This window comes from Bison bison, unplaced genomic scaffold (genome assembly GCF_000754665.1).
Source record: "Bison bison bison isolate TAMUID 2011002044 unplaced genomic scaffold, Bison_UMD1.0 scf7180017864472, whole genome shotgun sequence".
NCBI lineage: Eukaryota > Metazoa > Chordata > Mammalia > Artiodactyla > Bovidae > Bison > Bison bison.
In genome coordinates this window covers 6,186,394-6,199,984 of record NW_011495033.1, presented here as the reverse complement: position 1 = coordinate 6,199,984, position 13,591 = coordinate 6,186,394, and the positions used below count along the sequence as shown (strand labels likewise).

The window sequence follows — 13,591 nt, the reverse complement described above, 5'->3', positions numbered from 1 at the left end:
GATCTCATTACCCTTGCTTTATTTCATTCTTCACCTCGCCCCGCCCTCCTCACATCCTGCACGCATATCTCACTTTTCGTTGTTCAGTCGCTAAGTTGTGTCCGACTCTCTGTGGCAGATCTCATTAGTTCCCTCTTAAAGCTTAACAGGCGCCAAGAGAAGGTAAGGAATTTCCCCAAGTTCACACGGCTACGACACGGCAGTGAGAGACTGAAACCTCGGTCAGTCTGCCGGCTCCAAATCACACCCCTCCACCCGCTTTGCCGTCACACGCCTCCCCCTCTGGGTGGCATCCCCGTCCGGTCTCCCTGGGGAGGTGGGGAGAGGTACCCGGAGGAGAACCCTAGCAGTCAGGAGCCTGGGTGATGAGCGTCCGCTGGAAGCCTGGGGCCTGCCTGATGGCACAGGGTCTCATCAGCCACCCTGGGGAGGTTCACCCCTATGGACTCTGGGCCCACCTGCCTACCTGCCACGACACCGGCCACATAGACAAGCCCAATGCGGGTTGCTCCATGCACCATCTCCAGAGGCACCCCCACCAGAAGCTGGAGCACCACGTTGAGTCCCAGGTGTTCTATCCTGTACAGAGAGACCACAGTCATTCAGTCAGCATGTCAAGAGGCTGGGCATCCAACAGTGGACCAGACCCTACGGCTGGGAGCTCCCTGGTGGCCTAGTAGCGAAGAATCCGCCTGTCAATGCAGGGGACACGGGTTTGATCCCTGGTCTGGGAAGATCCCCACATGCTGCCAGGCAGCTAAGCTCGTGTCATAACTACTGAAGCCTGTGCTCCCAAAGTCCACACTCCGTCACAAGAGAAGCCACTGTAATGAGAAGTCCACATGAAGCAATGAGGACCCAGTGCAACAATAAATAAATACTTAAAAAAAAACAACTTAGTAAGTCAAAGTTATTCCCCCAGTTCCTGTTGTGTCCACATCTTGACTCATGAGGATACCCAAGCATGAAGGGCCTCCCCCACTCTCCTCCTCAGCCCTGAAGTGGAAGCTGAGACATAGCAGGCCAGGCTGCCATCCCCTTAGGCTCAGAGTAGAGACATTCATCAGTGACCACCAGAGAAGTCTCTTCACCCCAAAGCAGCCTCCCCAGCAGGTGCAGCCAGCTGGGGGAGGCTCTGTGGCCCCTTTAGAAGCTCAGCAGGAGCAGAGGTTCACAGTGGAGCTTCCTCGTGGCCACTGTGGGTCATTCTCCCAAGGAAAGAACCATGAGGGCCCAGGTGATCTTCTTCCCATTGGCATCCCCACTGCCTGAGGGACAGGCACCCTCAGGGCTTTTCCACGCTTTCTCTCCACTTCTCTAGAGTCTGTAGAAGACACTGCAGAGGTCTGGGGTCCGGGGATTCTGACTTTCCAACTCCACACTTCCACTATGTAAAAACTCTCCAGCCAAGATCGTGCATTCAAGAGACTTGGACCTGGGTGGTCACCTGGCCAGCTAGGAGGTCCTTATCATGGGGTAAAATGCATCCCTGAGAACTGGTGGCACTCCAGGTCCCAAAAGAGGTCACATGGCTCTGTAAACAGAAACTCTAATATTTCCAGAGTTCCTCAAGAAGACTCATGTCACCATATAGGTAGACCTCCTTTCAACAAATCAGTGCTTTATTTCACTTATAGGAGCTCTCACACATAGTTTATGGACAATGAACCTGGTGGTTGACCACATTTCCCTCTTTGCTTTGGCCACCAGGAAGCTCAGAATAAATCTATAACCTACTTACAGCAAAGATATAGAATCACATGCTGTGTATGCTGATCTCACTTTGCTTTCTCTTTCCCATACACTCTTTTTTTTTAACTGTACAATTTATATATATATATATATATAATATATAATTTTATTTATTTTTGGCTGCACTGGTCCTCATTGCTTTGCACAGGCTTTCTCTATTTTCAGCAAGTGGGAGCTACTCTCCGTTGAGGTGCGCAGGCTTCTCATTGCAGTAGCTTCTCTTGCGGCAAAGCACAGGCTCTGGGCACATGGGCTTCAGTACCTGCAGCACACAGGGCTCAGTAGCTGTGGTGCACGGGCTTAGCTGCTCCATGGCATGTGGAATCTTCGCCACCAGAGATCAAACTCCCTGCACTGGCAGGTGGATTCATACCCACTGCGCCCCTAGGGAAGTCCCCTAAACCGTATAGTTTTAATGGCCTGGTATGCACAAACATCACCACCACCAACTGTAAAACATTTTCATCTCCCATATACTCCAAATAATTTACACATACCGGTTTGGTATTAGATAAGTTTTAAGAAGCCATCTCAAATCCTGTGTCCAGGTAGACAAAAATAAACTAAAAAAAAATAAAATTTCAATCCAGGCTCTCTGGACCAGTTATTTTTCTGCAGGGATTGTTGATAGAGTGAAGGACACCAGTACTCACCCCGCATGCATGAATATGTATGTCAGGTAACGCCAAGCCTGTGCTCGGAGCTGTGGATGGTAAACCAGTGGGTTCTTCAGGTACCGTGGGTGGGTCACCTGCAGTACAAACTGGCCCAGCGACACCCCATTGTAAAGGAAAAAGGCAACCTGGAGGAGAGCAGAGAGTACAGAGAGGCCGTTACTAGGCAGGAAACTGCCCGGAAGCCCTCCTGAGCTTATTATCATGCGGAATCCCTAGGGAAGTTGCCATCTGTCCTTCTCACACCCGGGTGACCAGCACCCAAGCTAGCTCTCTACCACCTCTCACTCCACTTCTGTTCATTGTGTGTTCACGGTTCACAAAATGGTCTCAAGGTCTCTGCCCACATTTCCTCGGTGCTAAGCAGAAAGGGTTTGGAGGATTTTAAACTTTAATTCCAGTAATAACTCACATACCCACTTGGGGTTGAGGCAATGCCATATAAGTTGATTTCCAAAAAAAAACACACAAAACTGTGGCAAAAGCCAAGTAACATAAAATTTACCATCTTAACCATTTTAAGTGTAGAGTTCAGGGGTGTTAAATACATTCATAATGGGCAACCATCACCACTATCCATTCACAGGATTCTTTTCATCTTGTACAAGTGATGAAAGCAACTCTATATCCATGAAACATTAATTTCCATTCCCTGCCCCCCAGCCCCTGGCAACCACCATTCCGCTTTCTGTCTCTACGAACGCGACTACTCCAGGGACTGTGTGGAAGTGGAATCACACAGCATTTGTCTTTTGTGACTGGTTTATTTCGCTCAGCATAATGTCATCAAGATACATCCACGTTGTAACATGTGTCAAAATCTCCTTCCCAATATTCCACTGGATGTAGCTACCAAATTTTGTTTATCCATTCATCTGTTGATGGATCTCGGGTTGCGCTCACCTTTTAGCTACTGTGAACAATGCTGCTGTGAACATGGATATATAGATATCTGAGTCCCTGCTTTCAATTCTCTTGGGTATACACTCAGAAGTGGAGTTGCACGATCGTGTAATAATTCTGGTTTAATTTTCTGAGGAACTGACATACTGTTTCCCACAATGGCTATACCACTTTACATTCCCACCGACAGTACACAAGGATTTCAATTGCTCTGAATTTTCATCAACACCTCACATAAGAATTTGTGAAGATGACTGAAGCATACTTGTTTAAGCCCGAAAAGGGTGTTTATTTTAACTATTTCTCCCTGGAACTCTCTCTACAATGCATAATTCATGTCCCTAGGTTCTTAATTTTAAGGATGCCTCAGGTATTGATCTGGGCTATAGGAGCAATGTCTTCTCCAGCAACTGATGGGGGTTTCGCTCCTGTACTAAATGATCCCAAATTCTTGTTTCTTTGTGACTCAGGTTTGCTTGTACATTTTCTCTTGTCCTCTCTTGCCATGCCTGGGGTGTCAGCAAGTTGTTAACCAGTTACCACAACCAGGTTCTTACTTCCTCTTGTTGGCAGGGAGGAGGCCCTCTTCCAGTAGCTTCCCATTATGTTCACTGTTACGGAATCAGAAAGTTAGGTTACTGGAATAGGATATAAAACAAAAGGTTTGGGCTTTGGTATAAGGACTCTGAAACAGTTATTTCATCATTTTCCAGTTTCTTCTAGATTGGTGATTTGAGTTTACACAGCTGAGGTTTTGGAAAATCAGAAACCAATCTGGACAAAAGATCCAGCTCCTCTGGATAACCTTGGGCAAATTATTTTAATTCACTGGTCGTCCATTTCTCTGGGGCTTTACAGGTGGCACAGTGGTAAAGGATCCCCCGGTAATGCAGGACATGTGGGTTTGATCCCTGGGTTGGGAAAATCCCCTGAAGTAGGAAATGGCAACCCACTCCAGTATTCTTGCCTGGAAAATTCCATGGATAGAGGAGGCTGGCAGGCTACAGTCCATGGGGTTGCAAAGAGTCAGACTGAGCACACACGTGGTTTTCCCATTTGGAAATGGGAATACTCATGTCTACATTTCCATGGTGATTGTGAGGCTTAAAAATGATAAACTATAAAATGTTTTTTTAAAGGTGGGCTTCCCACCAGGGGCTTCCCTGGTGGTCCAGTGGTTAAGAATCCACCATGCAATGGAGGGGACCTGGTTCAACCCCTGGTTGGGGAATTAAGATCCCACACGCTGTGGGCATCTAAGCCTGTGCACTGCAACTGAGACCCGATCTCTCTCTGCATGCTCAGTCGTGCCCAACTCTTTGTGACCCCATGGACTGTAGCCTGCCAGGCTCCTCTGTCCGTGGGATTCAGCATGGATTCCCCAAGCTAGAATGAGATTCTCCAAGCTAGACTACTACTGTGGGTTGCCATTTCCTACTCCAGGCGAGCTTTGTGTTCAGGGAGCGAACCCACATCTCATGTTTCCTGCATAGGCAGGCAGGTTCTTTACCACTAGTGCTACCTGGGAAGCCCTAAGACCCGACGTGGTCAAAATAAATAATTTTTTTTTTAAAAGATAAAGTACACGAAGAGCCAGCCCTGTGAGCAGCATCAGCTGAGGGAAGGCAGCTGTAATTAGCTTGGGGTTAAGCCCTCCTGGGCTAAGCCTGGGAATGGCTCAGGGCTCCCAGCAGCTGGACTCCCTGGGAGCCGAATCTGTTCACCTAACACCATGCGTGCGGGTGGCCTGGCAGCAAACACAGCTTGCAAGCCAACTCGTTATTATTGGTCCTCAAATAGAAGTTAATAAATAGACCAACACAGTAAGCGCTTGGAGAACAAGTCCAAGAATATCTCGGAAAAATCGCAACTTCAACATGTACTTGGAGGAAGCCAGAACAACAAACCGAGGAGCTCTGGTCTGCGGTCCAGATATTCTGATTAAAAAAAGGAAGAAACAGGACGCCATGAGGCTTAATGATCCTGCAGTTTGATTCGGCAGGAATTTTATAAGAACGTACGCAGGGGCGGTAATTAGGCCCCTAGCTCTGGAAGAGAAACGGTGGAGATTATAAAATGCCAAAAGGAAGCCAAGCATCCGTTTGAGAGCCCGCGCTGGGGATGGGGGTGGGCCGCAAGTTCTGGGGCTGAAGAGCCGGAAGCATTCAGAGTCCCTCATACAGGAGTGCTGATTCAGAAAGTGGTACTTTGGATCATGTTGCATAAGATGAGACTTTTAGAATTACAATAGGTAAGGATGATTCCCTAAGGGGAGAATGTTCCTGCAAAATATGTGAAGCCCACATTTACCTGTTCATAAACACTCCTTCCCATACGTATTGATATAATGCTTTTGTGCTCAGAAAGCACCACCAGCAATTCTCTGGCTCTAAACAGAGGAGTCGCGTGGGAGGAGGAGGGCAAGTCTGGTTATTCCCACTTTCCAGGTGGAAGATGGAGTCCGGGGGGAACAAATGACCCATCCACGAGGCTCACTCCACTCACTCTGGGAAGAACTAACAGAAGTTGCTTTAATGAGTTTGCTTGGTGAAATGCCCCCAATCAAAGACCTTCTGACACTGTTCGTGTTGCCGTTGATTTGGGCGGGGGGGAGGGTCATACAGGAGTTTTGCTGCAGTGCATGTGACTTCAAGTCATGATCTTTGTAATACCTCTGTGGCCGAGGGGTTATAACAACACCTGCATGCCCTGTACCAGGGCCTGACCTGCCGTGACAACTGCTATTTGATCTTCAACCATCACCTTTCGGTGGTGAAGGTGCTGCCCCTCCCCTTGAGATCTCAGATATCCTCCTGCAACTTCCCTGGTGGTTCCAATTGCTAGGATTCTATGCTTCCACTGCATGGGGTGTGGGTTCAATCCCTGGCTGGGGAACTAAGATCCCTCATGTCACACGGTGCAGGGAAAAAAAAAATTATATCTTTTTGACCCTCCAGCAGCCCCTTCGCCACCCCCATCCTTGCCTCTAGCAGTGTGACCGTGATCATGAACCAGGGCGGGGGGCAGCAGGTATAACTGTCGTAGTACCACTTCCGGTCAATTTCCCGGGGCAGGGTCTCGTAGGCCACGTGACGGATGAGTCGCTGGGAGAGGTTCAGCCCCTTCTCCTCCAGCAGGGCCTTGCTGCAGAGCCTGCGGTTCCCCTGCAGGATGGCCTGGCGAAAACTGTTGGACCGCTTGTTGCTCATCTACATGGGAACAGGGGAGGGGAGGGGGTCAGAACCGGGGTCTCAGGGGAGCCCCATCCCATTTCCCAGCCAGCCAGTTCCTTAGACCGCCCAAGCCTGAGGCCACCTTCCTCTTTCTTCTGTAATAGTTTGCAAGGAGTTAAATGTAAGTTAACAAGCAATATTCACCAAGCTCTTCTGTGTCAGGGGCTGTTCTAAGCACATCACAGCTCAGCTCATTTGATGCATCTAGTCTACCTGCTAGATAAAGACCATGAATATCCCCATCCCACCAGATGACGAGCCCAAAGCGTAGAGTTCTAAGAATCCATCAAGTCCAAACCCAGCAAGGCTCCAGAGCCTGGATTCATATCCACGATATCTCCTCCCACCCACCAGCCTGTCATCCCTCACAATTTCCTGAGCAACTATTAAGCATCAGGTGTTGCCAGACACTGGAATACAGAGGTGTCGAAGGCCGATAAGTGAAAGTGAAGAAAGTGTGAAGGTGTTAGTCACTCAGTCGTGTCCAACTTTTTGGGACTGCATGAACTGGAACCCACCAGGTTCCTCTGTCCATGGAATTCTCCAGGCAAAAATACTGGAGTAGGTAGCCATTCCCTTCTCCAGGGGATCTTCCCAACCAGGGATGGAACCCAGATCTCCTGCACTGCAGGCAGATTCTTTACTGTCTGAGCCACCTAAGTAACCAGCAATCATGGTTCACAGTGAAGCCTGCTGTGGGAGCACACAGGAGGGAGGCCCAACCTGGTCCCAAGGTGGTCATGGAGGACTTCCTGGGAGGAGGTGGCATGAGTGAGAAATACAGGACAAGTAGGAGTCTGCATCCCTGGCCCCTAGAGCCAGAACCCAAAGCTGTGCTTGTGGAAGGTCATCAGTCCTGAAGGACCCCAGGCCGGGCCTCTCCCCCACAGAGCTCTGGCAACCTGACTCCCAGAGGCAGACTTGCTGATTTTCAGCCTCCAGAGGCCTCTGCTACCTCCCACACACTCTCCCCGACCACACTCTAGACCCTCCATACAGGGAAATATTCTAGAGACACAGCTCTCCCAACCAGAGTCCACAGTGCTGCCCAGGGGCTGCCCCACGGTCACTGAGTAGGGATTATCAATGCATTTCTGGGACTGCGGGCCCAGAAGTGGACATCAGGCTAAACCCGAAGGCAGGAGTCCAGACAGGGATGCAAAGGGGAGCCAGCCGGATAAAGGCATAGGGGTTTGAAGCCCTGTTGGGGGCAGAGAGCTGGGGAAGATCTGGGTTCAGACCAGGCCAGGACGAATGAGTCTCCATCAGCAGTTCCCATCCCCTCTCCTGGGTTCTGCACACACCTGCAAAATCTGGCTGAAGCCTTCCCCCTCTAGCAGGCCTTCCCGGATGAACCCCTTCCAACGATTCCTTATTCCCATCCCCTCCATGCCTGCAAAGCTTGGGCCTGGTTCTCAGTGGCTTGGCAGCTCTATAAATTTAGGCAGGGCTTAGGGCTCTGCATTCGCTGCAAGCCCAAGACAAGATCATGTGATCCGATTAGTGTATAGCCATCCTCTCCCCCAATCTCGAGGTGTGTACATGCACTCACAAACACACAGTTGCAAGACTCATGGGGGGAGGCGCTCAGCATGAGTATGGGAGAAGCAGTGCGTGTGCGCACACACACACTCACCATTGACCTTTGCCCTGATGTGCCTAGAACTGTGCTAGGCACAGCAGCGGCCATGGTCTCCAGCCTCACGGAGCTTATAGGAGAGACAGAGGTGTAATCAGCAGCAAAAGATGATGTCTCCTTTGTTATCTGGTGCACTGTGTTATCCCCGTGATATAAAGGTGGAGATGGGAGCTTGGAGAGTAATTTTCCTTGGAAAGTAATTTTCTCAAGGACCCATAGTTAGTAAATCATGGAGTCAGGATTCAGATTCAGATCCGCCTGACTCTGGGGCCTATGCTGGCCCATATGGTGCTTTCATGCCAGTTAGATAAGGAAGCCTCTTCTTCCAGGTGGATGCACCCTTTCCAGGCCTTGCTGAACAAAGCCCAGGGCAGATTTCAGTCATTCGTCTCTCTGCCTGGCATCCTTATACAGTCCACAACCTGTAGACCCATACATGACAACCCTGACCACTCAGCTGTAATGCAATGTGGTCTGTGTTAGAAGAGAGGCTTGCGCAAAGCACTGGAGGGCTCAGGATAAGGTTAGTTCATTCTGCCTGGGTGGGCGTGGGAAAAGGCTCACAAAAGATGCCGAGGAGTTAACCTGGAAGAACATTAAGAGGCAACAAAAACTTTCAAACATTTCATCTTATTTAATCCTTACCACCATCCTGAAGAGGCTTCCCAGGTGGCTCGGTGGTAAAGAGCGTGCCTGCCAATGCAGGAGATACAGGTTTGACCCCTGAGTCAAGAAGATCAACCAGAGAAGGAAATGGCAACCCACTCCAGTATTCTTGCCTGGGGAATCCCACGGACAGAGAAGCCTGGCGGGCTACAGTCCATGGGGTCGCAAAGAGTCGGACGTGACTTAGTGACTAAACACCACCACCACCCTGAAGAAGGTATACTTTGGCTTCATTTTACACATGGGCTCAGAGAATCTTTCCCACTGAGTGGCAAAGGCAGCGCATTAAGCAGGACCCAGGTCCGCCTGACTCCAGCCCCCGAGCTCTCTGCCCTTCCCAGATCCTCCCTCCCGGTGAGCCCCTTCTTAGTCCCGCCCTCCAGGGCAGCCTTGCTCACAGGAATCCGGGCTCTGGTTGGCCACTGCAGCTCAGAACTTGAACAGAGAAATCTTGATGGCAACAAGCAACCTGCTGTTGCGAATTCACGCAGAAGACTTCCTGAACCCCCAGCTGAAGAGAAGCCACTCACTGGCTCTGCCATGCCCTCGCTCTGCCCCGGGCTGACCAGAGCACGCGTCGAACATGCTAGTGCTGGGGCTGTGGAGGAGCCACGAGCTCGAACCTGTGGCCTGATCTTTGCTGGCGCTGCTGGGTTCCCAGCCACACAACTCACCTCCATGACCCATCCCGTGAATCCCAAATGTCCCCAGCTTCCCTGCTTAATTGAGCTCTGCCTCCCACCCTCTAAAAGGTCTGCTCCCTGGGTCCAATCTGAACAGCAGATTACTTCATCCCTAAAAGCCTCACAGCTGCTCGCTGCCATCTGTTAATCTCTGGATGAAGGCAGGTCCTCAGTTAAGAGGCAATTAAAACACCACCAAAGCCTCCGCATCAGAGAACGGACTTGGCACGATGGCAAGTTCTGGCTCCCCCATCACTGACGCCTGTGAATTCCAGGAGCCTGGATGTTCAAGAACTGACTGTTCACACCAGTCATTTAGTTAATGGGCGACGAGAAGAGAGGCGACTCTTCCATTCCACCAAGAAGGAACCGCGTGGAATCTCCCAGCCTTGTGTTCATCCCGCTAGTTCATGCGGCTTCTGCTCACATCCCATTCACCCACGGTGGGTTGCTTCCTGCTCAACCCCACTGAACCCCATTCCAATCCTGCCACTGTAGCCCCGAAACATCACAGCAGTTCCCAGTAAGGAGGATGTCCTGACTCCAAGACACCAGACCACCGAGCAGGATGCATGGGCCTCCTGTCTCCAGCCCCTCCGATCACCCAGGACCACTGCCAGCAGGTCTGAAGAGCTTCAGCCTTCACCCACATGCCCCATTGCTCCTGAAAGGCCTGGCCCGATCCTCCCAACATCCACTCCCCAGCTCTTCTCCTGCCAACGATGACTTCCCACTTCCGGCCCTTCATTTCTATGGAAGTGACTCTCCTCTGAGCCCCCAGGGTGGGCACTGATCAGTTTGAGTCAATCAGCACATCCCACTGACCCAATCTAGGCCAATGGAAGGAAGGAAATCCCAGGCCTCATGTAGGAGCTCCCATAAAAAGAGCTCCTCTCCTCTCCTCTCCTTTGGGGTGAGGTCTGAGGGTGTGAGGGCTGGGACAGCTGCAGCCACTTTGCTGCTGCCATAGTCCTGGAGTTTTTCAATGCTGAAGACCCACCAATCCCAGTAATTAATTATCCAAAAGGGCCCTCTAAGCCACGCCCCCAAACAGGCCACTCCCAGTGGCGAGGGACCCAGAGTGCTCACCAGGTTGACAAAATCCTGGTAGCATATCTGCCCGTTGGCATGGCTGTCGGCGAGAGCCAGAAGTACCTCCCTCTTGTGTGGGTCCAGCTTGGAACTGTGGCTGTCCAGGAGGCTCCGGAACTTGCCTGTACTGATGAAGCCTGTGTTCCCAGGGTCAAACTGAGGGAAAAGCACACACAGCAGCAGGGTCAGTGGGGCTCCGTCCCTCCACCTGCAGGCCCCAGGCGCTCCATCACTGCCACCACTCGTGGCTTTCATCCTCAGCCCTCTGCTGACAGAGGACCAGAGGGCATCTGGACTGTTCCCAAGGCCCCCAGGGGAAACATCCAAATAGGGCAGACAACCATGAACAACCCTAGAAGGCCCTGGAGACCTCTGAGATCGCCCAATCCAACCAGCTGGTGCACAGAAAAGGGGAATGGAGGCTCAGAGAGGTGACTCTCTGCCCTACTTCTGACCCAGGACAAGTGGGAAGTGGGAATGAAAAGGTGATGAGTGGAGGAAGAAATCTGGACCCTGGGCTGGAGGGGCTGAGTGGGTGAAGGCAAGAGGCCCCGGGCAGTGGGGAACACAGCCTGCCAGCCCCTCTCCCATGCCCAGGCCACACGCACCCTACACCCTACACACAAGGCTCCCCAAAGACCCCGTGCTCTGAACGTCTGGTTGCTGCCCTTTGGCCCCTCATCTCCCTGGGAGACTCGGATTCACCCTTCCAACTCCTCAGATGTCCCATGTCCAGCCAGCCTTCCCCCAACACACGATCTGCTTCCCTGGAATCTCCAACAGCCCTCCAGCCTCCACCCCACTATCTATTTTCAACTCCTCTCTGGACACTGGTTCCTTGAAGGTTGGCATCACAACTTATCCCTGGGGCTCAGCACAGAGGCTGGCATAGTTTGACACCCACTGAAGATCTGTTGGGTGAATAAGTGGATGTTTGGGTGAAAAGATGGGCAGTCATTTTCCAAGGAACAGCTCAGGGGTTCCATTAGAAAAGGGACTGGGACCTCCCTGGCAGACCAGTGGTTTAAGACTCTGTGCTTACACTGCAGGGGTTGCAGCTTCAATCCCTGGTAGGGGAACTAATATTCCGCGTGCCACTCAGAGTGGCCAAAAGAGAAGAAAAGGAAAAGAAAAGGGGCTTATTCATTTCCCCCAGAGAGGCCCGTGACCTTCAGGTCCCCCTTTCACTGCCCCATCTCTTTCCCCACAGAACGCACCCAGTGTCCCCAGTCAGCGCACACTAACTGGCTTTACAGACACCCAGAGCAGTTCCTGATCACAAACTGCCTCCCCACATGAACTCACTGCACTTGGAGATGCTTCTGCGGGCTGCTTCGATTTTAACAGGCAAATAGGAACTTCACTGGTGGTCCGGTGGCTAAGACTGTGCTCCCAATACAGGGGGCCCCAGGTTCAATCCCTGACCAGGGAACTAGATGCTACAGGCTGCAACTAAAGAACCCACGAATGCAACTCAGACCCAGCAGAGCCAAATAAATAAAATATATATATTTTTTAAAAAGGCATTTAAAAAATGAGCGAACAGACATTTCGGACATCTGCATGTGCACGACAGGGAGCCCGGAAAATCAAGCCCACTTTTCCACCTTTCCTGGATAAGGTCAGTGAAGACTATTTTTGGAAAGGTTGATTCTGTGTGCAGCCTCTCTAAGACAGCCCAGGAGATATGACTCCTTCAATCCTCCCCAGAACTCAGTGAGAGGGGACATCTCGAAGGAGGCCTATTGAAAAGTCTGCACTTGTTCCCCACCCTCCACCCAAAAAAACAGATTTCAGGAATGACACTTCTTTGGGTCCCAACAAGGAGTATTGCAGGAAATTCACCTCCACCCTGCTCCAGAAAGATCTCTAGGAGCAAAAACACCTACGATTTGCTGAGTGTTTTTATGGGGCTAAATACATTCCAAGCACCTCATATATATGACTTATTTAACCTCCTACCACAACCTTACGAGTATGTCATATAATTATCTTCATATTGAAACCAGAGGGAAGGGGGCAGGGCACAGCCTTTAAGAGAACGACATAGCCAAACGACATGACATAAACTTATTAGAACTAAATGACCGCGAGGTGGCCGATGAGTCGACGTCCACTAGACCTTGGGCCTCAGTATATACTCACTGTAACACATCAGCAAGCTAAGTCACACACCCACAGGCACCATGACAGCTCCAAGGCTGACTATCAAAGACTGAAAAGCGGACAGTGGCCCAGTTCCTGGAAATCTCCACCCCTTCCCCCAAATAGCTGGACTAATCCTCCCACGCATTAGCCTGTGAAATTAGCTAGCCCATAAAAAGTAACCCCACCCCATTTCGATGCCACTCTCGCCTTCTGAGATGGCCCACACTCTGTGGACTGTGTTTTTCTCTAAATAAATCCACTTCTTACCTATCAGCTGGTCTCTCACTGAATTCTTTCTGTGATGAGACATCAAGAGCCTGAGCTTCATTAAGTCCTGAAACCAGGTGTGCGATCTCAGTTAAAAGCCTGGGTCGGTTTGAGTCCAGGGACGTGGGTTCAAGTCCTGGGACGTGGGTTCGAGTCCCAGTCCGAGTTACATGGTTTCAGTCTCACAGATGAGGAAGTGAAGACTCAGGAAGATGAGCGCAGAGAGGTTAAGTGACAGGCCTGTGAGCCACGGAGCTAAAGACCCCAGAATTCCAGGCCCGAACAGCCCGGCCCTACCATCACCACCGGCTGCCGCTGCCCGTCAGCCTTCAGAGCCTGCTCTGCTGCTCAGAAGCCAAATGTAAGGATCAAAGAGGTGAGTGCAAAGCCCGGAAAGGAGGGGCTCCAGGAGCCTCCAGGGTCCACTCTAAACAGATTTTTAAAGCAGGAAAGCGCTCACACAGCAACAGCTCTGATCTCCTTACAGCTCAGACGGGAAATGATGCCTGTGGTGACCAAGTGGCAGCAGCAACA

At 50.9% G+C, this 13,591-nt stretch overlaps 1 protein-coding gene across 1 annotated transcript in view; it reads right to left on the bottom strand.

Annotated features, from left to right (window-relative positions):
* Positions 1-10,897, bottom strand: part of RHBDL3 (rhomboid, veinlet-like 3 (Drosophila)) — a 31,660-nt gene extending 20,763 nt beyond the window's left edge. Inside the window, exons 1-4 of the mRNA XM_010861702.1 lie at positions 10,640-10,897; positions 6,314-6,538; positions 2,406-2,554; positions 467-579 (exon numbers count right to left, since the gene is read on the bottom strand). Coding sequence (XP_010860004.1) covers positions 467-579; positions 2,406-2,554; positions 6,314-6,538; positions 10,640-10,897 — 745 coding nt within the window. The remainder of the gene's footprint in view (positions 1-466; positions 580-2,405; positions 2,555-6,313; positions 6,539-10,639) is intronic.
* Between the last annotated feature and the right edge of the window lie 2,694 nt (positions 10,898-13,591).